This window comes from Cnephaeus nilssonii, assembly GCF_951640355.1.
Source record: "Cnephaeus nilssonii genome assembly, chromosome: 11".
Lineage (NCBI taxonomy): Eukaryota > Metazoa > Chordata > Mammalia > Chiroptera > Vespertilionidae > Cnephaeus > Cnephaeus nilssonii.
Window position 1 is genome coordinate 60,143,537 of NC_137082.1, and position 27,971 is coordinate 60,171,507.

Sequence of the window (27,971 nt, forward strand, 5' to 3'; positions counted from 1 at the left end):
ACTGGGAGGAGGAAAGGGATGTGGGAGTGAGGTCAGAGCCTGGCTGTTGTGGCATTGAGGGCGAGGGAGGGACATGTTCTGCCTGCTGTAAGCGGGAATTACCTGCCCGAAAGGAAATCAAGTTTATTGTAACTTGACTAAGTACACAGCAACGTAATCCGTTTCTTCCATTTTTGATGTGGATGCTTTAAATGAGAGTCGCATTTTCTTCCTTTCTTCCCAGACCACAAGTGTGGACCTGGCTGCCCTCCTGCCCAGCCTGGGCTCCCATCACGGTTTCTTTCTCTCACTCCAGGCTACCAGGCAGGAAATGTTCCTGGCTATCGGATAAGCCTCCCGCTGGAAGGGGGGAGGTGAGAAGAGGAAAAGGAAAAGAAACAAAGCAAGAAAAAAACTTTACTAGAGCAGCTCGCCCGAGCCCTTGAAGGATCCCAGCCGGTTTCCAGTTTCCTAGAGTCAGGGATCCCACCCCACCACCTCGTCCTCAGGGCCCCCCACCCCCCTCCGGGGCTCCGGGGCGTGTTTTGCAATCTATGCTAATGGGGCTGCCCCGCGGGCGGGGCCGGCTGCCCTGACAGCCCGGAGAGAGTCCCCGGGAGCTGGATGGGCCCGGCCTCCCCGCCGGTGACGGGGTCCCGGTGCTGGTCCATGCTGGTCCCCGCCTTTGTTCTCGGGCGGGAGCCGAGACATGCGCGGCTGACGATGGAAGTGGAGGACTCGGGCGGCGTGGTGCTGACCGCCTACCACTCGTACGCCCGCTCCCAGCCGCCCAGCTCCGAGCCGCGCTGCGCGCCCCGCGCCGCCGCCAGCCACCCGGGCAGCAGGTACTGAGCCGCTCCGGAGGGAGCAGGGCTTTCCGGGGCTGGGGGGTTTCGGCTTGCCCCGGGGTTCTCTGCCTGGGCATCCCTCCACCATCCCTTGAGGGTTGTTTCAAGTTCTGGAGGACAGGGGAGGGAGCCTGCTGTTCTTTGCATTGTTCTTGATTGGAAGTGGGAAGTGCACGAAGTCGCACCCGCCGAGGCTGAAGGCAGAGATCGGTAGCAGAGTTGTGTTCTTTGATACAACTTGGTGATAGCAGGCATATGCCTCATCTTTGCCAGATTCTCCCGTGGAGGTATGGGAGAATTTTTTTAAAAAAGCATTTAAAAGTGAAACACAAGCAGAAAGTAAAAAGGAATTTACAATACATTATCCTAAATCCTGAAATACTATCCAGAGCTTCTTTAGTAACTCCATGCCACCTGAACTAATACGAACTAGATGGAGAGATTCTCCAAAAAGTAAATCTCAGTAGACGTTTATAAACAATTTTATTTATAGATTTAAAAAAAAAACACTTTCAATTGTATAAATACATTGGTATTATTTTATTATTGCTAATGTTGACTATTCTTTAAATGCAATTATAACATTTCTTTTGGGTCAAAAGACCTATAACCACCTCATTATGTGCAGTTTAGATTTAATAAATCAGGAATCTGTGTTAAATTATTCTATCAGTTTCCATCTATTTGATGCAAGATCAAGGCCAATTGAACTTCCATGAACGAAACCAAAGATGTTAGACTTTTAGGAAGTTTCTGTGGGTAGACAAAAGTAGTTCACTGATAAGTAGGATGGTTTGATATCTGACACTTATTTAGGGGAAATTTTATTTGTTTAAATGTTGCTATTTGGCAGGGATGGATCCATTGATGGTTTTCTTTACAAGTGGGGAGTTTGCATATTCATTTTAAGTCATTAACTTTTTCTCATGCTTTTTAGTTATGTGATAATGATTGCTTGTTTCTTAATTTAATGGACTTGTGAGGCTTTCAACAGATTGTGACTTTTATTTCAAGGAATATCTTTTTGGCTAGTTTCCATGACAAGAACAAAATGCCTTGGCATGAGATCTGTTTGGGGCTTGACTAACAAAGAAAATATTGTTTCTTCCAAAAAAGTGCAGGTTGAGTAAAATCTAATTTTTATATAAAGACAACGAGAAAAGAACATTTTTCTTCCAGTCTTAGGGGTTGTGCATATTATTTTAAAGGCTGCTTGAACATACAAACTTGCATTTGTCTTTAGGGTGTTTTCTAAGCATAATCATTGACTCTAATTACTCAAATTATGAGTACGGAATAGATATGAGTGATTTGATGAGAAGCTGGGGACCAGGTTTGTGCATTTTTAGATACGACTTGGCGATAGGAGGCATATGCCTCATCTGGCAGAGCTGTCCTGTCTGTAGCTCCCAGCAGCTGTCTAGGAGCAATAGCCAGATTGTGCCATTTGGGCTACTTGAAACTACATCCGTTTCCAAAGCAAACTGGAGGAGAAGTTCCATTAACTCAGCATGTGGTCCTGTGGAATGATAATACATGAGAGCAGAAGAGTTGTGTGTCAGAGCTAGCTAGCCTTTTACCATGCCAGTTGCCCGTTAGATTTATGTTGCTCCAAGTTTGCATTTTTGGTGACTGCCCTGTACCCTCTCTGTAGGGACCTTTGTGCCACGCACCCTCTGATGCAGGAGATAGGCGACCCCTGCCCCTGCCCTGTTGCAGCTAAATGACTAGAGAATGGCTTAATTCCTTGGTTCCCAGTAACAGCAATCAAAAGGGGGTTCCTGTCTTTAGAGGAGCCAGAGGACATCATCAATCATGAGTCAGATAACAGAAATAATCAAGCCCAAGTTATTAACCTTTGACTCACTAACGACTGATCAATACTTCCTTTCAAGCCAAGGAGCAAGATCTTATTGTTCTCCTTATGAAGAAAGCTCTCTCTCTCTCAAGAAGACCCTTTTCTTTAAATTGCTTACATATGTGTGACATATTTGTGGAGTAGTGACCAGTATGGCACTAGGAAGCATGGACTATTGTATCTAACTTCCTAAGTTTCATTCTTCAGCTCTGGGTGGCATGGGCTCGATTCAAAGCAAACCATCTCCTTATTTTCCAATCCTCCACTCCATCTGACTTTATGGGCTTTTGTTTTCATTTGGCCTGTTTCTCCCACTAAAATATGACCCTCTGTTTCTTCTCTCTTCCCTTTCTCTTCACTATTGTGTCCCAAGTGCCCAGAACAGTGTCTGGCACATTGTAGTAGGTCAGTAAATACTTGGTGAATAAATTAATGAGTTCCTACCACGTATATAAAATGGCAGGGGCTGTAACAGCAGAAGGCAACCTCTTTGCACCTACTATGTGCCAGCAGCGCATTAGGTATTAGGCATACAAAGATGAATGAGATCAAGTCCCTGCCATGAGAATATGGCTCTTTACCTTTCAGACCACTAGGATTTTTAGAAAAGGATGGAAATAAGCAGTAACATTTTGAAATCAAGACATAAATCTAGACTGCCACCTTCCTATTAAGAGACACAGAGAGAGAGAGAGAGAGAGAGAGAGAGAGAGAGAGAGAGAAAGAGAGAGAAGAGAAGAGAAGAGAAGAGAAGAGAAGAGAAGAGAAGAGAAGAGAAGAGAAGAGAAGAGAAGAGAAGAGAAGAGAAGAGAAGAGAAGAGAAGAGAAAGAAAATCAAATGATCCAGCAGCTCAGGCCTCCGCTGCGCCTGCCAGCACTTGCTGAAGCTGAGTAAAGGCTGCTCAGTCGCAAGCTTCTTCCTGTTAATTTTCAACACTGAAGCAGGGTGTCCATTGCAATTTCTTTCGGGCCTGCCCATTTTCTTTTATTAAAGTCAGTAGCCAGTATGAAGCACCAGTTACTCTGGCTTGGGGTCAGACTCCACCTACATCCTTTACAGCCATGTGGCCTTAGGCAACTTGCCTCAGCTGCTTAGAATAGTGTAAGCCTCTAGTTGTTAGCTGTATTATTACTATGATCACTTTTAACCACAGTTGTTGATGTAAGGAGGAGAGTAAGATAGTCTTGGTACCAATCCCTAAAACTTGCTCATGCAGGAAAGAGACTCAAGAGTACTAAGTATTTGTTGGGAGGAGAAGTAATTCTTTTTTGCAAACATTCTGTCCTTTACATTTTATCCTGTAAAGAAAAATGAGAATGAAGGCTTATACATTCTCAGTTCTGTTACAACAAATGGTTGGAATTGTCTTTAGAATCATGTGCCTTTTATAGAGGCTAAGCTTCTACACCGTCATTCAGAATCCATGGTGAACATGTTGACATACATACAAAATAACTTCACTTACAAAGTGAAAAGAAGCCGAAGAGAAAGCTGGATATCTTCAAAGATCTTCTAAGTTATATACAGATAAAGTATACCACATTTTTCTGTGAAGGTGTAGTGTTAAATGGCCATGAGTATTTCTTATGTTTATCTCATTATGCCATAAACTTCCCGAGAGAGGATAAAAATAGAAGAAGCAAAGAACCAACTCTTCCTCAAAAACAAACATAGAAGCTAACCAAGGTTATCCTGGGCATTCTAATTCTACAACAACGTTAAACTTTTGTAAAGGGGATGTGGTTTCCTCATATCATAACTAGAATGAGAATGATTATATTAAAATAATGACTGGAAAGTAACTATTTTGTAGAAAAGACTAAGTTTAGGAACTTTTAATGACATGTTAACTGGTACTTTCCTGGATTGAAATTAATGAAAAGACATTTCTGTGAGCTTATGGGCATATACATCAGCACAGCAGTTGGACTTTATCTAGAGGATTCAGAAATAATAAGGGAAATAGGAGTCTTAAGAGAGAATAAGATATTTATAGGTCACTATGTTAGGGCTGAAATCAGAGTTTGTGTCTCCGGTTTCTCTTCACAGTGTGCCCCTGCTGAGAGGGGTGCCTCCCTGTGTAGAGCGAGTGGAAAACATCTGGCACATTTCCTTTGATCGTGTCGTTTGCCCAAACATTTGGCCAGTTGCTTTGTCCATTTTTAACCTACTCAGTCCTCCCCGATCATTAATCCTTCGTGTGTCCACAAAATTTAGAGAACTTAGGATGTTACAGAGTCACTTTCATGAGGATAAAGATGACATCTTTTTCTTAACTTTTACTTTGATACAATATTAGACTTACAGAAAACTCTCAAAGGTAGTTCAGTGAGTTCTGTGTAAGCTTCTCCCAGCTTCCTCTATGTTAATATTTTGCAAAACCACAGTTCCATTATAAAACGGAAAAATGAATACTGGTAAAACGCTCTTAACTAAACTATAGGCTTTTTCCTGGTTTCACCAGTTTTCCACTAGCACTGGAATTCAGTTCTGTTGTAGAATTGAATCCAGGATGGATTTACTCATGCCTCCCAAACCTCCACCAATCTGTGACAGTCTGTCCTTGTGTTTTATGACCATGGTGCTTTTAGAGTACCGATTGGTTGTTGCGAAGAAGTCTCTCAACTTGGATTGGTCTCATAGCCTATCATGATTAAACTGAAGATATGCGTTTTGGGTGAGAATTCTGCATAATGATGTTGGGCCCTTCTCAGTAACATCATGTCAGGGGTACGTGATGTCAGTATGTCTCTCTAATGTTGATGTTAACTCTGATCACCTGCTTACGGTGATGTCAGCCAGGGTTCCCTATTGTACAAGTATAATTTTCCCCTATGTAGTTAATATATGAGAATGATCATGGGGGAGTTACTGTACACCTTTAAAAAGTCAACCAAGTAAATGTAAAAAGGCATCAATAGTTATTTAACCTACTCTTTCCCCCACAGTTTTGTGATAGAATGGTTTACTTTTTTTTCTGGTCTGAGTTCGTGAAACCTATAAAAAGAAATTCTCTAATTTTCAAAGTTTCATGATTCTTTGGAAGGAACATTTTATTATTGGATTAAAAGAAAAGTAATCACAAAGATGCTAAGTGAAATTCTGCATCAAGAGGGTAGTTACTAGCTCTGGCCAGTTTTGCTCAGTGGTTTGATTCCTGGTCAAGGGCATGTACCTCCTATCTTGGTTGGCTGCAGGCTTGATCCCTGTCCAGTCAGGACACATGCAAAAGGCAACCCATCGCTGTTTCTCTCTCACATGCAATGTTCCTCTCTCTCCCCTCCCCTCCCCTCCCCTCTCTCTTCTCCCTCCACTCCACTCTTTCTAAAAAAATCAATGGAAAAAATACCCTTGGGTGAGGATAAGAAGAAAAGGAGGGTAGTTGTTAATCTCACGTTGCGGGGGTCTGTTAGTGAGGCTATGGAGGCTTTCTGTTTTCTTAGAACTGTTTCTCCTGATGGAAAACATATTTCCCTTCTAGTGTTCCTAAGATGTTACTTGCACATTTGCAAATGTGTTACAATGAAAGCAAACGTTCTAATTTGCATATAATCAAAATTTCTTCTCATTCCATCCTTAAACCAAACTATTTAATTTCTAAAGTAATTTCTGTTCTCTGTTTTCTCAATGTATGGTCTCTAGATATTAGTTCCAGCAAAGAATAAAAGTGAAATGTTTTGTAGCAAAGCAAAGGAAGGGAATAAAATGTTTCTTTGATGAACATTTTGGGAATAAAGTTTATCCACTTAAGCAATAGAGTGTTTGTTTTGCCTTTAAGTCTCTGTATGAAAAGTCAGACGTAGCCTTAAACAATGTAGAAATGACCCTTTTTTAATGACTCATTAGTAAGACAGTGTGGTTTATGGTACTATAGTAAAGGCATCTATTGAGATGTGTAAGTTTGCTTGTCTTAATAGTAAATAGCTTATATTGGTGCATTGTTTGATTTCTTATATAACTAAAGTATTATCTGTCATTGTTGTTATTTTCCCCTTATTTTCAGGCAGTCCTGAAAGCCTTTGGCAGTGCTCTGTTCTTTTTACTCTGGCTATTTTTAACATGCTTTGTAATCTACTTTTGATTAGATAATTAAGCTTGTTAGAACTGTGTAAAGAAAATGCTGTTCAAAGGACTAAAATGTGTAATTTAACAAAAGATTTTGATAGCATTTATGTCGGTTTCTTTGAGTTTTTTTTGGTTTGCTGGTTTGCTTTCAGTTCCTTGCTATGCTCTGGTTACTTGGGTTAGTGAGTTTCAGATCATGTGTCCTTCTTCATCCCATGAAGTTTCATGTGTCCATTTCTTTGTGATTACTAGAGGTGTACATCAAAACAAAATAATAAAGTTGCTTTATTCTCTTAGATGGGAACTAAAGAAAGCAGTGGATTGTTTTCATCTTCTTAAATATCTAGGGGTTATGAGACATTCTTTGAGTATCAAATGTGTTAAATCACTCCTCACTAAATGAATATTTTTGACAAAACTATCCTTTTGACAGGCAGTGAGTGCCAAGTAATTCCAAGGGTGGGAGAACATGCTCTACGTGTCACTTAGAGAACCAGCTGAGGGTCTCATGTTACTCTTAAAACTAATTAAACCTGTGCATTCCATTTCTGATCCCTAGATGAACAGATGATGGCTGCACACAAACACACAATACAAAGGACAGGAAAGAGAAACGGAAATCAGAGACAGAGTAGTATGTAGTTGTTTTGAAATTGTCAAACACTTGTGATTTATTTGTACTATTTTAGTAATTCTAAGTTGTGGTACTGATTATCTTTTATGTATAAGAGATAAGTCTTTACATCTCTATCTGTACATCTGTAATGTATAAATAAGATAATTCCTTTGACATTTCCTGTTCAGTATTCATTTATGAAATCACTTTAGAAAACACTGGCTATTGCATTTATCTTTCTACAAAGTTCCTAAAAAAAGGATTTTATCTTTACAGATGAGTAGAGAAATCTGACAGGTGTTTAGAAAAAATGTTAAGCGTACGTACTAAAATGACATTATAGCTAATAATAAGATATTTGATGTCTTTCCTTCCCACTTTTCCCTATCTTCATTACCACACTGAAAAATTCACACAGTAGATGAAGTTAACATGTCAATGGTTGGGACTAAACCTTTATTTAAGTGGCAGGAGATAAAAAGCAAAACAAAAGAGAATAAACATAGTCAAAGAAGTAAGGACTAAACTTCTGAAGAATTCCTTAATCCTAGTAGCCAAAAGAGTTTTCACCTGCCATAACAGTAATTATTTGGTAATTAATCATGCATTGTCTGGTGGTGTCTGCTTTAAAAAGAAGGCCTAGTTTTATTGATACCTTAACTGAGCTTGACTTGACATACAAGACTTCATTTAGTCCTTACAACAGTCCTATGCCAGGAAGGAACTGAGGCCCAAAATCACACAGTGAGGTAATGAGAGAGCCAGGATTCCCTCCCAATCCTTCCAAAACTGGTGCTTTTTAAACCTGTTATTTCAATCTTGAAACATTACTTAATATATTATGTATTTAGTGTTTTTCTGCCTGAATTTTGTTGTAGGTTTATTGAGAGCAGGGTCAGTATTATTGTATCCCCCTTAGCAACCAGCATCAACAACTTCCACATGGTAGATGTTATAAATGCTTAGTTTTGATTTAGTCTTTCCTTTTGCAATCATTCCTACACTGTTTTAATGAAATATGCATGAAGTAGGTTAAGTGTGAATGCATATAAATAGTTTATTAGAAAAACGTTATCATTTGAAAGAACAGCAATTACAAGATTTTTTTTTTAATTTTAGAAACTTTTCTTGCCCTTCATACAGTCTTATTTAGGTAAGAATATTTTAAAATAGACAGAATGTGCTAGAGAAGTCATTCAACTTGACCAGGAAAGTGAGAGCCAAGCAATCTGTAACAGGAAATCTTCCTTTGGCTTTTTTGGGCAGAAGCAGGGAGGGCAGTTTTTAATCCTTTAATCCTTAGGTTTATGTTCTTAGTAACTTGCTCTTAGAATTTTTCATTTTAGTTTTAATAATTGCTTTCTTTAGCTACTAAGGTAGATTTCTGTGGTTAAAAAATATATATATACCCTGACTGGTTTGGCTCAGTGGATAGAGCATCAGCCTGCAGACTGAAGGGTCCCAGGTTCGATTCCAGTCAAGGGCATGTACCTCGGTTGTGGGCACATCCCCAGTAGGGGGTGTGCAGGAGGCAACTGATCGATATTTCTCTCTCATCAATGTTTCTAACTCTCTATCCCTCTCCCTTCCTCTCTGTAAAAAATCAATAAAATATGTTTTAAAAAAAGTATATTTTACTCTGTTCCTTGCTATATGACTTATAACATAAGAATTCTTAATGTATTTTGAGAAAACACTCCATAAGAATTAATGGGGCCTTCTTCTCTGTCTCCCAATATTCAGTCAGGTTTTTACCTTATCTCTATTTGAAACCAACCAAAGGACCCAGCCAGGTCCTGGACCATACCTTTGTGAAGATCAGTTCTGTTCTAAGTCTTGCTCAGAAATTTAGGATAAGATAAGATAGGTTGTGGCCATCCGGACCCAGGACCCATCTCTAGTCTCTCATAAGCCTGGGCACAGTTCTTATCCATCAGTGACCTTGGAGCCATGGATGATGCCACACCTAGATTGGGCTTCAAGGGTTTCTGTTTAGAAAACAAATCCAGGGCCCATTATAGTCTGGACTTGAATCTTCTGGGGAAGTCAGAATCAGAATGGCCTCTTGGCTCTGGTCACTTGTTTATTTTTTAAGGTATTCATTTTGATAAACTTTGGTTCTCAGGACACCAGAGCTACAGAGATTGGACAGTTATTTTAGTTACTATACGTAAAAAGAGTGGTCTGGCTCCTTGGCAAATTGCATGTCTTTAGAAGTCTTCTCTAACTGTTCTTATCAGCCAGGTTGCTCAGAGTGTGTTATCAATGGGAACCCAGCATCATGGAGATCCAGTCATGAGTGAGGACTGCAAGGAACAACCCCTGTGATGCAACTGGGAAGAGAGTATGGAACAGTGTCTCCCTGGAGCCTCAGAAGGAATAACCCGCTTGTTGAGCCAGGCCCTGACTACCATCTGCTGCCCCCTGGTCACCAGCTCCCATTACCAGGGGACTGAGGCCCACAACATGGTCCAGAGTGTTCTGGGAGCAGCTAGGCCAACAGCAAGGAGATCATGGATGAGGGGGAAACTAGCTTTCTCACTGGGAAACAGTAAGAACTAGCGTAGACCTAGAGAAAAGGTGGTGATGGTTGTGAGAAAGGCATTTCCTTAGCTTCCTTTCAAATACTATTACAACTATCCGTGCACATTATCTCCTTAAGTTTTACGTGGAGCGTCTGGAAAACACACTGGCTGCAGCTTCTCATTGGAATCTTAAAGGAAAACATTTGCTGACCTCCATAGAGTAAGCAATTAAATGGGGAAAAAGCTGACTAAGTTTCCGCACATTCTGTTTGGAAAACCAGAGGATGGCTGGCCCCTGTGATTTTTCACATACCACAGCCTAACTTCTTTCCCTCCTCGTTTGTAAAGCTCAGTGATTACGAGGTTGACTTGGCAACGGTTTTTGTGAAATCTGAATTGTGCTTAGTTGCAGAAAGATCGGCTCTAGAGAACGCCCACCTCTCCCAGCGGCTGGAAGCGTGTATGGAGCTGGAGACAGCAGGCCAGGCCGTGCTCTGCCTGTTCGAGGCTGTGTCATCCTCTGCGGGGCAGGGAGTCAGCACCAGCTAAAACAACATGAGTCATTGCTTAGAAGAAGCCCCAGTGAAGCTGATTCTGATTACACCAGTCCTAAACAAACATGGAAGTACTTTTATCCAGTTCTTCTTGTGAGAGTTAAAAAAAAAAAATTAGCACCAATTCTCTTATAGTTCGTGGAAGTTGCTACTCAGAGGACTTCCTTATGTCTTAAGAAGGAGCTCTCTTCAGCTAACCACATTTTACTCTCTTCTGTCTCTTCCCTTCCCCGCCCTGCTCATACTGGATTCAGATCATTGCTGTTTTCATCTGGCTTCAACACTATTGGGTTAAAATCTATAAAATAAAATTGTAATGCTGTAACTGTTTGATCATTCTGTTCCAGGTTCCCCCAGTTTCTGGAGTATAAAAGATGGTTTTAAGCAGGACCATGACTTGGGGTAGAGAAAAAATTTAGAGGGCTAATGCCATTCTTCAAGGAAAGGTGATGAGGGCCTAAACTAGGGTCCTGGGAATGTGGGTGAAGGAATAATAGATTCTGTGGGAGAAACAAGCAATGAAGTTGGTTTGATTTGGTGATGAAGTGTCTACTGGGGACTAGGAAAAATAACTTGGGTTTCTGTTTTGGAGTGGTATTAATTAAAATTGAGAATTCTGGTGGATGAGTATTTCATGAATGAAGTCACTGAGGCATAGAGAGGTTATGCAACATTGCAATCCGTTTAGTAACTGGTGAGTCAGGATTCAATAAAATCAGGTAATTCCAGTCTGAATAGAAAAGAGTGATGCTATTTGGTTCATTAATTCATTTCTTAATTCAGCAGATGATCTTGGATGACCTACTTCACCGGTCACAAACTAAGGCATCTACAGTTGCCCGGCCAGGAGCGTATTGTGTGAAGTCAGCCAGGTATAGACGTTGGAAGTGGTAGGGACTGTGAACAACAGGAGGCCTCAGGCTTCATTTAAAGGAGGCAGCTACTCCTTACCTCCAGCCAGTTGTTTTCACATGGGTTCTGTATTATCAGATTTTCCAGTTTGTCAAGAGAAGCAGACTTTTATTTGAAATCTTTCAATTTGGGAGAAGTGTGTAGAAAGAGTTGAGTTCTAGACATGCTGTGTTTGAGACAGCTGTGATACCTCCAGCAGTCAGGAATTTGAATGTAGTTTCAGGAGAATAATTTGGGGGCAAGTATGGATTTAGAAGTCCTCAACGCAAGTGTAGATGGGGATGCCCATGGAAAGGTAAGAAGAAAACAGGAGGACCAGGAACTCCAGCATTTAAAGAGTTGGTGGAAGAGTCAGCAAGGAGGAGCTGGCATAGACGAAAAGTCAGAGGAGAGGAGAGTCTGAGACACCAGAGGAGGAAGGCGAATGGGCAGGATTATCAGTCAGTCTGTTCTTACTACGAGTTGATGTACTGATTCCCTTGCATGGAAAGGTTCACAAACCTCAATAATAAGAGCTATAACAAGTTCAAAGAATAATATTTTTTTTAAAATATTTTTAATTGATTTCAGAGAGGAAGGGATAGGGAGAGAGAGATAGAAACATCAGTGATGAGAGAGAACCATTGATTGGCTGCCTCCTGCACGCTCCCAACTGCATCGAGCCTGCAACCCAGGTATGTGCCCTTGACCTGGAATCAAACCATGACCTGCTGGTTCATAGTCGATGCTCAACCACTGAGCCAACTGGCCAGGCAAGAATAATTTTTGAAAGTCCAAATGGGCTATGACTTTTCTGTAAGAAAAATTGGCACTAGAGGAAAATCCTAGGACTTTCCTACTGCTAATCACTTTAATGGCTCTAATTAAAAAGGTAAAAAGAAGTATTTTACTTCCATTTTCCAGATTTTAGTGATATTTTATTAGCATAATAATTATTCCACTTCTTCGGTTGTTTGTTTTTTAATATTTTGTTTGCTCTTATGACATTTGGAAACTTCTGAAATACTTATCAAACTTCACCAGAACCACCTGTGATTTTTGTGGGAAAGCAATTAGTACCCATTTAGATTTATGACATAAAAGCATTTTCACACCTACAAGTTAAAACTTGGTTCACATGTCAAAAATTATTTATAACTTTGCTCAGATACAATTTTTTTCAGTGTATTTAAGACACCTTCTTCTATGAACAAGGACAACAAAGGATCTATTTATTTGTAGGGTTCTACATAACATCTATTCTCCCTGCCTGAGTTTAGAATCAACTGAACGGAGGCAGGCAGTGGAAATCAGAAGAGCACCTTCCTTACAGATCAGGTAGGTTGGAGAACATGGCTTGGTGTTTGCAGTAGCCTTCACCTCTGACCTACAACACAGGCCTCCCCACAGACACAGACCGCTCTGTACCCACAGCGAGGCAGAATGCAGTCCTGGACAGATGAGTTCTGCCCAGCTCTTTCTCCAAACGCCCGAACCAGGTACATCGCTCCTTCTGCCCTAAGGATAAACAATCCAGATGGAAAGAGGAAAGCAGGTTTTTCTGGTGGGAGGCTTTCCACACAGAAGCCTGTGGTCAGGGAAGTGGAGGCCCCTCTATAACATTCTCTGCTGCCTTATCTCCTTTCCAGTTCATCCCGCAAGTCAGGTCCTGTTACCCCACATAGCTAAACCTGGGCTCAGACCCAGGTCACAGGATTTCAGAACAGTGACTTGCATAACACCCTGGGAGGCTATGCCCCCGAGGTCTGTGGTTAAATGAAATAATCCCATTTAAATTCATTGGGAAGGTAGTTAGGGAAGAGGCAATAATGAAATAGCCAACAAAAGGCTTCTTTCTGGCTAGATAGACAAGGAGACCTAGACAAGGTTGCAATGGTGCTACCAAATGGTTGTTTGGCCATAGTCAAGTCATTAAATTCTTTGTTACTTCGTTTCTTCGTTTGTAAATCCAGTGTAGCAAATCCTGCCATTCTATTCCTTAGACCAGGGCTGGGGAATATCTGGCCCATGGAGCCATATAAGGCCCATGAAATCATTTGGTCTGGCCTTGCCAAGGCATTAGGGGTGAGTTAACTCAATGTTTGACCAAATAGAGCAGGCTAATTTTTAAGTTGATAATTTTATATGTTTCTCGAATGATGTTATAAACATCCACATGGCCCTTGGCAGAAAAAAGGTTCCCACTCCTGACTTAGAGGATTACTAGTAAATGAGCTAATTCATAAAAGCACTCTGAAGCAGCATCATGTTATAGTAACAAAATGACAGTTATTATTTGGGATGAAAGTATTACTTCAATAATTAACCTTTTGCACTCTGATGTTGAGTGTGACTCGACACGGTTAGCATTAGAATAAAGGAATCGAGAAAAAAGCAAGCGAGTGCAAAGGGTTAAAAACAAACAAACAGGGAAACCAGACTGTTTTTCTGAATGTTTACTTTTAAAGAGCAGATGCTTTAGAGCCTAGCAGATGTGGATTTAAATCCCAGAGTCCTCCACTCATCACCTGTGTAAACCTGGACAGGGATTTGATCTTTCTGAACCTTGAAGAGGATCAGAATGTGCCACCCCAACATATGCCACTTTGGCATAAAGGTAATTTTGAGGTGAAGGCGGTTGGAAGTCAGCAGATGCAGGAAGAGTTCTCTGTCCTCCCTTCATTGCCTAAAAGCAGGATATAAATACCCTCTGAGGAAGGTGTCCCTCCCCCCAATAGGGAGAGAAGAATGACTTCCATCATCAAAGATGGGCAAGATGAGCTTGCGTAAACAGGACTTACCAGAATAGCTCTTAGCTTGTTTCTCCCACATATTTCCTAGTCATTTCCCCACAATTTATCATCCATTGAAGCCACATCTCTCCCTTATTTAAGAAGCACATAAAAGCTTCTATCTGCTTCTTTGAGTTTTACTTATTTTCTGTAAATTCTTCTGCATGTAAGTATTAATAAAATTGGTGTGCCTTTAAAAAAAAAAGAGAGAGAGAGAATTCTGGTGGATGAGCAAATTGTGGATGAGGAGATGAGTTTAACATGTGGAATTTTGAGCTAAGTGTGTATGCCCAGCAGGTAGTTGGCTATACAATTAGAAACCGGAGGGAGATCAAAGCTGAAAGTTCTCAGCTCTTTATTCACAGGAGACTTCAGCATTTGGAGATAGATACTACTGGGACCTGGTAATATCTGGCAGGAGAACATAGAGTATCTATAGAGGCAGTGTCTATAGTGGAACAAAGATGAAACCTGGAGCAGAAGCAATTCCAATCAGGGAAGGGAAAAGCATCAAGAACCTTTGATGGAGACCGAAAGGATATCATTCCAGAAGGCAAGGCATTAGATTCAGAAAGAGTGGACACCCATATGAAGAGTAGCTAATGACGGCCTTGGCTGGTTTGGCTCAGTGGATGGAGCGTCAGCCTGCAGACTGAAGGGTGCCAGGTTTGATTCTGGTCAAGGGCACATGCCTGGGTTGTGGGCTTGATCCTCATTGTGGGACGTGCAGGAAGCAGCCGATCAATGATTCTTCTCATAATTGATGTGTCTATCTCTCTCCCTCTCTCTTCCTCTCTGAAATTTATATATATACTAGAGGCCCAGTGCATGATTGAATCATGCACGTGTAGGGTCCCCTACACGCTTTCGCTTTTGATCACGGGGGAGCTGGGTGCCTGTCTGCTGGTGCCAGAGCAGATAGGCACCCAGCTCCACCACTTTTTTTTTTTTTTTAGGTTTTATAAAATTACATTAAGTGTCTTTTAATGTAAAAATATTTACATTGAACACCCGCCCCCATCCTTGCCCCTTCTCTACAGATCACATCCATTTTTAAATTTTTTCCTTTTTTTAAAAAAAAATTTTTGTTAATCCTCACCCAAGGTTATTTTTCCATTGATTTTTATTTTAGGGAGAGTGGAAGGGAAAGGGAGAGACAGAGAGCAACGTCGAGGTGAGAGAGACACATTGATTGGTTGCCTTCTGCTCGAGTCCTGACCAGGGCCCGGGCCGGGGAGGAGCCTGCAATCAAGGTACATGCCCTTGACCAGAATTGAATCCGGGACCGTTGGTCTGCAGGCTGACGCTCTATCCACTGAGCAACACTGGCCAGGGCCAGATCACATCCTTGATGGGCAGCCGAGGAAGCAAGAGCTCAGCTTCACTTGGGCCACTCCTCCAGGCGGCTAGGCCCTGGGCAGCGGGGACCGTGGCAAATCTGTCCCTGAAGGTTCAGAGGCAACATGGCCAGCTAAGCACCACAGCTGGAATGGGACAGCGGCGCCACAGTTCAGGAAACACACAGGACACAGTCAGAGGTGGAAGACATCTTGGGTAAGAGGAATAGAGGAGGTATGAATGAATCTGTGAATCTCAGGCCTCCCCTGCGGCTGCCTGGACCCCAGGCTCCTTTGAATCCAGTTTTTGATGCTGTAGACACAGGCTGCCCAGCTTCTGCAGATCCTCTGAAGGACCGTTCCTAAGATCCTCATCGTTTCTTAGAAATTCTCTCACCGCTTCCAGCAGAGTTAGGATCTCTTCTGGCAACACCTCTTGTTCTTTAGCTTGAAGATAAATCTCTTGAAGTTTTTCCTTTAGAAATTCCATTTCGATTTCATGGACGTGGCTCTCACGCAGGTAAATGCCTGTTTCATAGTCACACCCATCTCGATGATCTTCCTCGGGGATGAGGACGGCCCAGTCCGATGTCAACAGCTCTTCTATTCTGGAGTACGCCTCCACAATCTCTGGGATATTACGGAATTATTCAGAAAATGTTAAATCTTTATCTGGAAATCTCGAAGCCACATAGAAGATACCTTCCTCTCTGAAGAGTGCATGATATCGTTAGGACACTTAATCACCTCTGTGACTTTCTTTCGATCAACCAGGAAGTGATCGCAGGCGTTGATGAGGTTTAAAAGAGCCACTGCATCACATTCCTCGGGTCCTGCTTTGTCCGCCAGTCCGCGGGGCATGAAGGCCTTGGCCACCTCCCAGGCGTCCGCGGGCCAGCGGCCCGGCCGGCAGTTGCCCCAGTGGACGTCTCCGTTTCTGTTGCTGTGATGTTTCAGGATCCCCCGTTTCCACTCCGCGCACACCTGGCACTGAGGCTGGAACTGGCGGCTGCGCGGGCTGCACCTGGAGCTGCCGCGGCAGGTGGCGCCCGGGCCCAGGCCGGGGGCACAGGCGAGCAGGCCGCGGTGGAAGGCCAGCATCTCCCGGCCCACGAAGCCCTGCAGGCAGCTGCCGCCTTCATGCAGTTCTTGTACTTGGCGCAGTTGAGGCGAACCGCCAACTCCGACAGCACCATCTCCCACTCCTGCCGCAGAGGCAACGGGGGCGGGGCGGGCGGCCCCAGCTCCACCACTTTTGATGGTCCGCGGCCTCTGAGGGGGGCTACCCTGCTGTTGAGAGGCGCAGGGGGCGGGGCTCCCACCCCCTGTGCCTCTCAATGGCCAGATCCTCGGCCGCTGAGGGGGCTGCCACGGACACCCAGCTGCGCCTCTCAACCGCAGGGTAGCCAGGTGTCTGTGGCAGCCCCCTCAGTGGCCGCGGATCTGGCCATTGAGAGGCACAGGGGGTGGGAGCCCCGCCCCCTGCGCCTCTCAACAGCAGGGTAGCCCCCCTCAGTGTCAGCGGATCCGGATCCGTGCCTCTCAATGGCCGGGATAGGCCACCCAGAGTCCCGCCCCCCAGCCTCCCGCCGCCCAATCATGGGCTTGGTGGAGTGATGGTAATTTACATGTTATGCTATTATTAGATAGGATATATATATATATATATATATATATATATATATATATATATATATATATATTTAAAAAGAGTAGCTAATGACTAATAAGGTGAAGACTGAATATTGTCCACTGGACTTGTAGCATGGATAGCAATGAAGATCTTTGCTAGCGTGTCTTTAATAGAGTCATAGAGGTGGAAGCCAGTTTGCCACAGGTTGAAGAGTGTGAGGTGAAAAAATAGAGACAGCAAATAGAACCTATTATAAAATTTTAGCTTTTGAGAACTAACCAAAAACTATAAATCTGATAAAGTCAGGAAAGAAACATAGCATTTATAAAATGTAAGACTTACTTCAGCTGGTGTGGCTCAGTGGATTGAGCATCTTCCCATGCACCAAGAGGTCACTGGTTGATTCCTGATCAGGGCATATGCCTGGGTTGTGGGCTCGATCCCCAGTAGGGGGCGTGCCAGGAGGCAGCTGCTGGATGTTTTTCTCTCATTGATGATGTTTTCTAAATCTCCCTCTGCTTACCTCTGTCTCTAAGAAAAAAAAATTCAATAAAAATTTAAAATGTAAGACTTAAACACATTTAGTCCTCTATTTATATCCTTTGATAATAACGTTCTTGCATATAGGATGAAATTTTATCGCTAGTCCCATAATAGTATATGAGCATTGTTAGGACCAAAACATGTCTATTTCCTTCATTGCTGTATTCTCAACCACCTTCCCCCTCCCCCATTAAAGGGCATGACACTCAATAGTCTTAACAAGTGGTGGCTGAATAAACAAAGTGTTGGTTGAAATGTGGAAATGTGGCCTCTCCTTGGGTTGAGAAGCTATCAGAGAAATCTTAAAAATCTGAGCATCACTTCCTTTGTGAAGTCTTCCCTGACTGCCTCCCACCTCAATCTAAGTTGGTCCCTTCCATCTTTGTGCCTCCTCTACCTCATACGTTCTTCTAGTATTGCACGTATCTCACAATGTGCTTGTGTAGCTGACTTCTCTAAAGACCAGGAGTTTGCTGACACCCAGGACCATGTCTTACTCATCTCAGTATCCCTGGCTAATTCAATGCCAGGTACATATATGCTTATTGAGTAAATGAACAATTCATTAAATAGTAGTGAAGATAATAATCCTACTATATATGTGATGAGATGTTCATAATTTTCTATTATTTTGACCCTAGAAATATTAGAAATCTTGGATTGGTATTCTGTTAGAGAATATACTGTTCTGAACTTACCTAATATGTGCTTTTCCAGAATTCACTAAATTAGTCTTTATTAATAGGATAACATAAACTCTTGGTAATGTGTTATGAAGTGAAGAATAATTAATAAAAATAAAAACTGGAACAATTAAAAATGAGCATGTCTTGACATGTAAAACTAAGAGCAACATGGATAATAAATAGGTAAATATACCCTTCATTGTTAAAGATTAAATTTTGCTTAAGGGTCATTTCACTCATTAAAATAAGAATTCAAATTCATTCTTACAATAAAAGTGAACTTGAACAAACCTCTATTGAGCCTTTATATGCCATATACCATATCAGGTTCTGGGGCACAAAGATGGTTAATAGTCCTTTGAAGAAAATAGATGAACTCATTAACAGGTTATTTCAGCTACATCTAAAGCATGGCTCCTTTGAGGGCAGCTGTGATATCTCTCTCTCTCTCTCTCTCTCCCTCTCTCCCTAGCATTAGCCCACCAGCCAAGAATGAGCACTCAGTATTTGAATGGTTGAAAGAATGATTGAGAAAAAATGCATGAGGTGCTCTAGGAGAGCAGAGAAGGTGTAACTAACACTTATGAGTTACACTGGTGAGAGTGAGAGAGGGGTTAAGAAAACTTCTGGGAGGAGTTGATAACTAACTTAAGTCTTTAAAAGTTAATAGAGGGGGCCCGGCCGGGGTGTCTCAGTGGTTGAGTGTTGACCTATGAACCAGGAGGTCATAGTTTCTGGTCAGGGCACATGCCTGGGTTTCGGGCGGATACAGGAGGCAGCTGATCAATGGTTCTCTTTCATCATTGATGTTTCTATCTCTCCCTCTCCCTTCCTCTCTGAAATAAAAAAAATATATATATATACTAGAAGCCCGGTGCACGAAATTCGTGCACGGCGGGGGGTTGTCCCTCAGCCCAGCCTGTACCCTCTCCAATCTGGGACTCCTGGAGGGATGTCCGACTGCCCGTTTAGGCCCGATCCGGATCGGGCCTAAACGGGCAGTCGGACATCCCTCTCACAATCCAGGACTGCTGGCTCCCAACTGCTTGCCTGCCTGCCTTCCTGATTGCCCCTAACCGCTTCTGCCTGCCAGCCTGATCACCCCTAACCACTCCGCTGCCAGCCTGGTTGATGCTTAACTGCTCCCCTGCCAGCCTGTTTGCCCCCAACTTCCCTCCTCTGCCAGCCTGGTCACCCCTAACTGCCCTCTCCTGCAGGGTTGATCACCTCCAACTGCCCTCACTTGCAAGCCTGGTCCCTCCCAACTGCCCTCCCTTGCAGGCCTGGTCCCTCACAACTGCCCTCCCTTGCAGGCCGGGTGCCTCCCAACTGCCCTCTCCTGCTGGCCATCTTGTGGTGGCCATCTTGTGTCCACATGGGGGCAGGATCTTTGACCACATGGGGGCAGCAATATTGTGTGTTGCAGTGATGATCAATCTGTATATTACTCTTTTATTAGATAGGATAGAGGCCTGGTGCACGGGTGGGGGCCAGCTGGTTTGCCCTGAAGGGTGTCACAGATAAGGGTGGGGGTTCCCTTGGGGCATGGGGCGGCCTGAGCGAGGGGCCTGTGGTGGTTTGCAGGCCAGCCACGCCTCCTGGCAACCCAAGGGGAGGCCCTGGTATCTGGAATTTATTTTCCTTCTACAGTTGAAACTTTGTAGCCTGGGGCGGCAGCCATTTCTGTGGCAGTTAATTCACCTTCTACAATTGAAACTTTGTAGCCTTAAGCAGAGGCCTGAGACCGGCCAGGGTGTGTGGAAAGCTTTGCTTCCCCTGTTGCCGCCTGCTCTCTCAAGCTCCATTCTGCCGCCATTTGTTTGAATTTGTTTACCTTCTATAATTGAAACTTTGTAGCTTGAGTGGAGGCTTAGGCCTGCAACGACTATGGAAAGCTTGACTTGCTCTGTTACCTGGGAAACCTTGCTTTCTGTGGCTGTAGCCATCTTGGATTGGGGTTAATTTGCATACTCGCCCTGATTGGCTGGTGGGCGTGGCTTATGTAGTGGAGTGATGGTTAATTTGCATATTACCATTTTATTAGAGAGGATTTTTAAAAGTTAGTAGAGGGAATGAGAGAGGGAGGAATGTTTCTGGCAGAAGAATCAGTCTGAGGAAAAGGGACAGCAGCATGCAGCCAGTCGAAATTGCTGGTATGACTAAGGCCAGGTAATGTGAAAGTAGAGGGAGGGTAGAGACCACTTCCTGTGCACTTGGGTAACGATTAGGGTCAGACTGAACTCAGTTACATGCCCAGTTTCTTAATTTGGATAATGAAGAGGTTCAATTAGTTGACCTCTAAGGTCTCTTCTAACACTTAAATTTTATTTTCTCTATTATTAAGTTGGAAATGAAGGTAATTAGAAAATCCTATATATTTAACCAAAACATGGTTTCAGACCTGTACAAATTTTATAACAACACCCTTCCTGTTCTCATTTAACTTTGCTTATTTAATCTCTTGAATACTTATGCTGTCTGGTAGTAAGCATAAATTGTTTTCTAATTTCAGTGCCTGCAATTACTCTAAGTAGAGTTTGCCTTATTTTAATCAAGCTACCAAAGTCAGGATCATATATTAGTAAGATGTTAATCTTTCAGTTTTTCTTTGAAAAATAATAGCCTGTCCAATAAGCAGAACTGATCTTTAGATGATTATAAATTTGGAGGCCAATTAATAGAAATGTTAGGTACTGTTTAAGAATTTTACTTTTTACTTTTTTTTCCTTCCAGTTTAAAGAGAGTGGGGGGAATGGGAAGAGATTAACCAAAGAACTTATATGCATATATGCATAGGCCATGGACATGGATGGTAGTGTGGTGAAGGCCTAGAAGGGGCAGGGGTTGGGTGGAGGGAGGAAGTGGGGGTGGGAAATAGGAACATCTGTAATACTGTCAACAATAAATAAACTTAAAAAGTTTATTTTTTGAAAGATAAAACTGATCAATATCGTATATGATAGATTTAATACTTGTATTAACATTGGTACAAAATTAGAATAAATATTTAATACAAATAAGTAGAGAAACATGTGAGCATGTTGTTGAATATTTTCTCTGTATTTTTAAATAGTCCAACAAACATACACACAATTTAAAAAACACACACACACATTTCACCTCTTTCCTCATTTTCTCCTTTTGAGTTTTTCTGAAAGACTAGGTCCCTAAACTGAGCTACCTGATGGTATATTGCAAGAATGCGCCTGTGAAGGAAATGGGCTAGAACAATGCTTCCCAACCCTTTTTTGGCCATGCCCCACCTAAGCATCTCTAAAATCCTGATGCCCCCTCTGTGACATACAATTCTTTTTTTAAATTTTATTTTATTGTTTAAAGTATTACAAATAGTAGTACATATGTCTCCTTTACAGAGAATTCTTATTATTCAAAAAGTGAGCTCCTATTCACATGGAGGAAGCCTAAAAAGCCATGAACTTGGTCTAAACAAGCTTCCAAAGAACATGGCATCCATGAAAGAGAAAAATAAAGGAATGAAAGGACAGTTGAAGTACTGAGGAAGAAATCACTAAGAAATTGTTTTAAAAATAACAGTAACATGAAGTGATATGAAAAATAGCAAATAAAATTTCAAAACATAATAGAGAACTGAAATATATAAATATGTCACAATGTATATTTATATACTGTATATGAGGCCCCTAGAATAATAAGAAATGCAAAAAATTCACTGTTAATAACTCATTCTCTAATTGCCCCCCTGTAGGGCATGTGCCTCATGTTGGGAACCACTGGGCTAGAGGCTTAGAAAATCCCTCTCCTCTTTCTCCATTCTTCTCCTTTCACTTGTCACCTCATCCTCTAATCTTAATGCAGGAGAAATTATATAATAGCAATGATCCTAAAGCTCTCCAAGACTTCTATTTCTGAATGCATATTTCCAAACAAATAGGTTCTTTATTTAGTGATAATAGTTACTAAATTAAAAATTGAGGTGTACTCAACATTTTATAAAATGCTCAGTTAAGTGTTCAGTTAGATTACTTTCACCCATGTAACTACCATCCAAAACAAGATATAGAACATTTTTATGACCCTGGAAATCTCCTACCAGTTTCTGACTTCTGTCACCATAGATTAGTATTGCCTGTTCTTGGAAGTCACGTAAACAGAATAATACTATATATATTATTTACAGTAATGATGTTTGAGATTCAAACACATTATTTCATCAGAGCCCCAAAGTGGTGAAAGTGTACATAGACCCTTTGATGGTTTTATTTTATTGTTGTAACTGATTGTCATCCAGCTGTGTTACAGGTATTGGCTGTTGCATATAAGAGAGTCTAAGCAAGGGAGCAGGTTTAGGTTAAAACCCATCACAGTGTCAGAATCTAAAGGCTCATCTCCTCATGGTGGACCCAGGCACAATTGGGAGGTAAGCAGATCTATTTTTGGTACCTGCTCAGTTTGCTTTGACTTCTGGAACCTTTCCATTATCCTTCTAGTGCAGCAGGTAGGAATCATTTGTTTCTTATCAAGGGACTATCTGCTCAACACTTAAGGTGTTTTGCCTTTCCAAAGCATATGTGAAATGTTTAAATCTCTAATGGTGGAATTCCAGGTCCATTCAGGGAACAGAGGAGAGGTCTTTAGGCAGCAAGTCACATGCCTCATGAATATCATTTAGACCAGGGACTGGAAAAGTTTTTCTAAAAAAGTCGTTTGGCTTTGCTGGCCAGATGGACTCTGTTGCAAACCTGCTATTATTAGTATGAAAGCAGCAATACATAACCCAATAGATATAACTGTTACAATAAAACTTTATGTGCAAAAACAGTCAGTTGTCCGATGTGGTCCTTGGGCCATAGAACTCAGTTCCCTAATGTAGACAGCTTCTTCTTCTGCCTACACTGAGGCTTATATAGTAAGCTTATCCTAGCAAAATACAGACAATTAGTTCTCTAGAATACATAAAGCCAAAAGGAACTGGAGATTTCGCCTATTACAGCCTCTCACTTTTCAGTGAGGGTTCTGAATCTCAGAGCAATAACTTTTTTTGGAAGGTCACAAAGAGTCAATGGAAGAGCCCCAGACAATTGACCAGGGTTCTTTGCTTTATTCAGATTGTGATGGATGTAACTCACAGGACCACAGTACCTCAGATATACTGTCAGATTGACATTGGGGAAACTGTCTTAAACTACCTTAGCTCACTTATTTTAAAGGAATAAGACAAACACACACACACACACACACACAGAGAGAGAGAGAGAGAGAGAGAGAGAGAGAGAGAGAGAGAGAGAAAGAGAGAAACAACAATGGGAATTCAAGTAGTAACACTCTGGAAACTGAATCAAGGGTTGGCCAAGAAAAAGTGAGAATTACACATTTAGCAACCAGTTTAATTAATGAAAATAAACAAGTTGCCAAAGAAATATCAATTGTTCCAGCCAAAACAATGAAAATAAATTAATAAAAGTACCTCACTTTGGGAGGGTCTCTTCAACTCTTTATAGATATCATATAGTCTATTGAAGTAAAGCATTAATTTTAAAAGAATCAGACTCAAGCAAAAACTTAACTTTTTTTGGAACTCTCAAACAGTTTATGCCCCTCCCCCCAAAGAAGTTGAATAACTGATACAAATTAACTTATACATTAGAAGTAGCTGGCTTAATAGTAATCACAAACATATGCTGGAATCCTAGTGGTTCTACCAAAATTCCAGTTTTCAGACTTCACATTTAGCAGAGACATATATAGCTCTAACCCCCAGTTAACTTGGCCTCCAATTGCGTGACACAGCTGGGGATGGTGATGACGGTTTTCCTAGTGTGTGCACCAGAGGGATCCAGGGCAGGCAGAGGGAGAAGACTTTGGGTCAGCACTAATGAAACCCTGACCCGCATAGGCATTTTGGTAATTCCATGAAGGCAAGAATGTTACTAATAACAGAGCAGATTTTGGAGGTCATCTCAGACTTGGTCAGCTGCAGTTAAGACTGTGGCTGCTGGTGTTATGGAATGCACCCCAATTTGTTTGGGGAAAGTGGTGAAAGAGATTCAGTTACAGGTTTTCTGCCTTCCTGGAATGATACCACTCCGAGAATAGAATTCTCCCCATATCCAAACATGATTGGACTTCAAATTCAGCAAATATTCTATTAAATAACACATTTACTGCATCAGTACTAATTTTGGGGAACTGTTTTAGATTTAACTTATCTCTTTTTTTTTCCTGCTGTTAGGATGAATTTATTCAAAGCCAAATTAAAAATTATATTGTCAAAATTATTTAATGAACTATTGAAGCAAAGTAACTATTCACAAACTGAGTATGTATGGCTGATACTGTCTTTTAATTTGGAATGTACTTTCATTACTCAGAGATACTCAAATGGAAGCTAAAAGTGATGTATTTTGTGTTTTCTTGTTACTTGTTGCTTGGGGACCTGAGTTGTATTTTTACATACTGACAAAAAAGGTTATTATTTTTATCATGTAGTTCTTAGCTTTTTCAAGTCATAGAACTCTTTGAGAATCTAATAAAAGCATTAGGTCCCTATGAAAAGTATCCATATTATGCTACACATATTTGCATATGTGTTTTCAGGTGAGTCCATGGGTTGTAAGTTAAGAATATGCTGATTAAATTAGTATTTTAAGTGTCTTCTTTTTTTAAATCCAGGATATCTTTACATATATAGCTATGATGACCATTTTCTGTACCTGGAGGAACCTCTCATAATATTAAGAGTGTTTCCCTAGTACCTAGAGATTAGCTTTGAACAAATGTGGAACAAGTTCAATATAAATATAGCACATGGCTAACCTAGGGAGAGGCTGCTAGAATGCCTGCTGTGTCATAGGCTGCCATTCTGTGTTGTGTCTCTGTAATCAGGACACTTCTGGGTGGCTTTGCCATGATGAGCAACATCTGCAGCTCAGGCATTTCTGGCTGATATGAGAGAGCTGACAGGGCAGAGTCTGGGAGTGCCCTGGGCTCACGAGATAATACCTGTATGAATAGGATATTTATGTTCTCAGAAGGGAAAAATGTTGGCAATCAACACTTAATGAGATCATGGTGCAAGAAGGTACTGAGTTTTAGCCACTTCTCAAGGAAGGAGTAGAGGAAACAGAAGCCCTTCCGTATTTCACATATGAGGGTGGGCATTGTCTAATTGTTGTTTAATAGGAAGATAAGGGAAACTAATCCTTTTTTTTTTTTTTTTGGCCCTCATACCTACAGTCCATGGTACATTTCCTCATGAGAGTCTGCTTGGTGTTTCTGGTACTTTCCTCCTCGGATGCCTATGCAGGGGTGTGATCTGCACGGGAGACCAGCAGTTTCTAGTCTTGGGTGCTAAGACAGAGAGAAAAATGTTTGTTTATGCAAATGAATAATTTCTGAGATTAAGGTTAAATCTTCTAGTACATCTCTGGCCAATGTTATAAAAATAACATGAGGCAAAATGTGTGCACTAAGTCAAGCAGAGCAAACAACTGATCTCTTTGCACATCATCCAGTTAGTAGGCCACAGGCAACGGTACACTGAAGACAGATTCAGGAAAGGTTAGAAGTCATGCCTAATAAATTAGTAGCATATCTTTATAGGAAAGTTAGGAATGTAAGCACCAAATATTACTGTGCTCGCCCCTGCAAACAGTTCCTGGTGGCATTGTCTGAAAATTTCTGGACGGGACATATATTCCTCTTTACCCAGGGGTTCATGTCCTGCCTTGATTCTATACAGCCTGTTCCTCAGTCAGTTCATAGGACATTCATGGTTCCAAGGATCCTTAGAAACATCTAGCCTTATTTATTCAATGAGGAAACTAAGAAATTAGCATCTCAGGCTTCTGCTATTCTAACATTTCTATACCATTATTTTTATTGTTTAAAGTATTACATATGTCTCCTTTTCCCCCTGATTGATCCCCCTCCTCCGCCACTTGGACCCCCAAGGGCAAGCCCCCACTGCCCAGTGTCTGTGTCCATTGGTTATGCTAATATGCATGCATACAAGTCCTTTGGTTGATCTCTAACCACCCCCTTCCCCCCCCCCCCGCCCCGCCTGCTCCCCTGCCTTCTCTCTGAGGTTGGACTGTCTGTTCAGTGCTACCTTGTCTCTGAATCTATTTTTGTTCATCAGTTTATGTTGATTATTATATCCCACATATGATGAGATCATGTGATATTTATCTTTCTCCAAATGGCTTATTTCACTTAGCATAATGCTCTCCAATTCCATCCATGCTGTTGCAAATAATAAAAGTTCCTTCTTTTTTATAGCAGCGCAGTATTCCATTGCGTAGATGTACCACAGTTTTTTAATCCACTCATCTGCTGATGGGCACTTAGGCTGTTTCCAAATCTTAGCTAAGGTGAATTGTGCTGCTATGAACATAGGGGTGCATATATCCTTTCTGATTGGTGTTTCTAGTTTCTTGGGGTATATTCCTAGAAGTGGGATCACTGGATCAAATTGGAGTTCCGGAAGAGCATACTGTGTTCATGGATTGGTAGAATCAACATCATTAAAATTTCCATACTACCCAAAGCAATCCCCATTAAAATACCAACAGCATATTTCACAGACCTAGAAAGAACTCTCCAAAAGTTCATCTAGAATAAAAAATGACCCCGAATAGCCATAGAAATCCTGAGAAAGAAGGACAAAGTTGGAGGGATCACAATACCAGATATCAAGATATATTACAAAGCCACGGTTCTCAAAACTGCCTGGTACTGGCATAAGAACAGACATAAAGACCAATGGAACAGAACAGAGAACCCAGAAATAGACTCAAGCCATATGCTCGATTAATATTTGATAAAGGAGGCAAGAGCATACAGTGGAGTCAAGACAATCTCTTCAATAAATGGTGTTGGGAAATTTGGTCAGATACATGCAAAAAAATGAAACTAGATCACCAATTTACACCATACACAAAAACAAACTCAAAATGTTTAAAGGACTTAAATGTAAGGCGGGAAACCATAAAAATTTTAGAAGACGCCATAGACAGCAAAATAACAGACATATGTTGTAGCAATATCTTTACCGATACAGCTCCTGGGGCAATGGAAACTAAGGAGAAAATACACAAATGGGACTACAGCAAATAAAAAGCTTCTGCACAGCAAAATAAACCATCAGCAAAACAACAAGAAAGCCCACTGCATGGGAGAACATATTTGCCAATGTTATCTCCGATAAGGTTTTCATCTCCAAAATTTACAGGGAACTCATACAACTTATCAAAAGAAAGATAAACAACCCAATCAAAAAATGGGCAATGGACCTAAATAGACACTTTTCAAAAGAGGACATAGAGAAGGCTGAGAGACTATGAAAACATGCTCTAAGTCACTAATCATCCGAGAGATGCAAATCAAAGCAACAATAAGGTACCATCTCACACCTGTCAGAATGGCTATCATCAACAAACAAGTGCTGGAGAGGATGTGGAGGTAAAGGAACCCTAGTGCACTGCTGGTGGGAATGCAGACTGGTGCAGCCACTGTGGAAAACAGTATGGAGTTTCCTCTATACCATTTTTAAAATGGGAAGGACTGATTCGTCATATTTTCTCATATTGTTGTTTTGTCATTATAACGTGTGGCATCATAACATAACATTCCTCTATCCAGACTGTCAAGTGGTGCTATGTAA

The 27,971-nt window shown here is 41.5% G+C and overlaps 1 protein-coding gene and 1 pseudogene across 4 annotated transcripts in view; one reads left to right on the plus strand and one right to left on the minus strand.

The window, feature by feature from the left end:
* Positions 1 to 323: 323 nt before the first annotated feature.
* ARHGAP28 (Rho GTPase activating protein 28) overlaps positions 324 to 27,971 on the plus strand; it is a 143,629-nt gene continuing 115,981 nt past the window's right edge. Inside the window, exon 1 of one of the 3 annotated variants that reach the window (XM_079783398.1) lies at positions 324 to 824. In XM_079783398.1, coding sequence (XP_079639524.1) covers positions 604 to 824 — 221 coding nt within the window. In that variant the 5' untranslated portion in view covers positions 324 to 603. The remainder of the gene's footprint in view (positions 825 to 27,971) is intronic. The other 2 variants (XM_079783397.1, XM_079783399.1) reach the window with 2 other exon arrangements.
* LOC307106728 (uncharacterized protein CXorf38-like) lies at positions 15,619 to 16,662 on the minus strand (annotated as a pseudogene). The gene has a single exon. The product of its transcript is annotated as an uncharacterized protein CXorf38-like (transcript).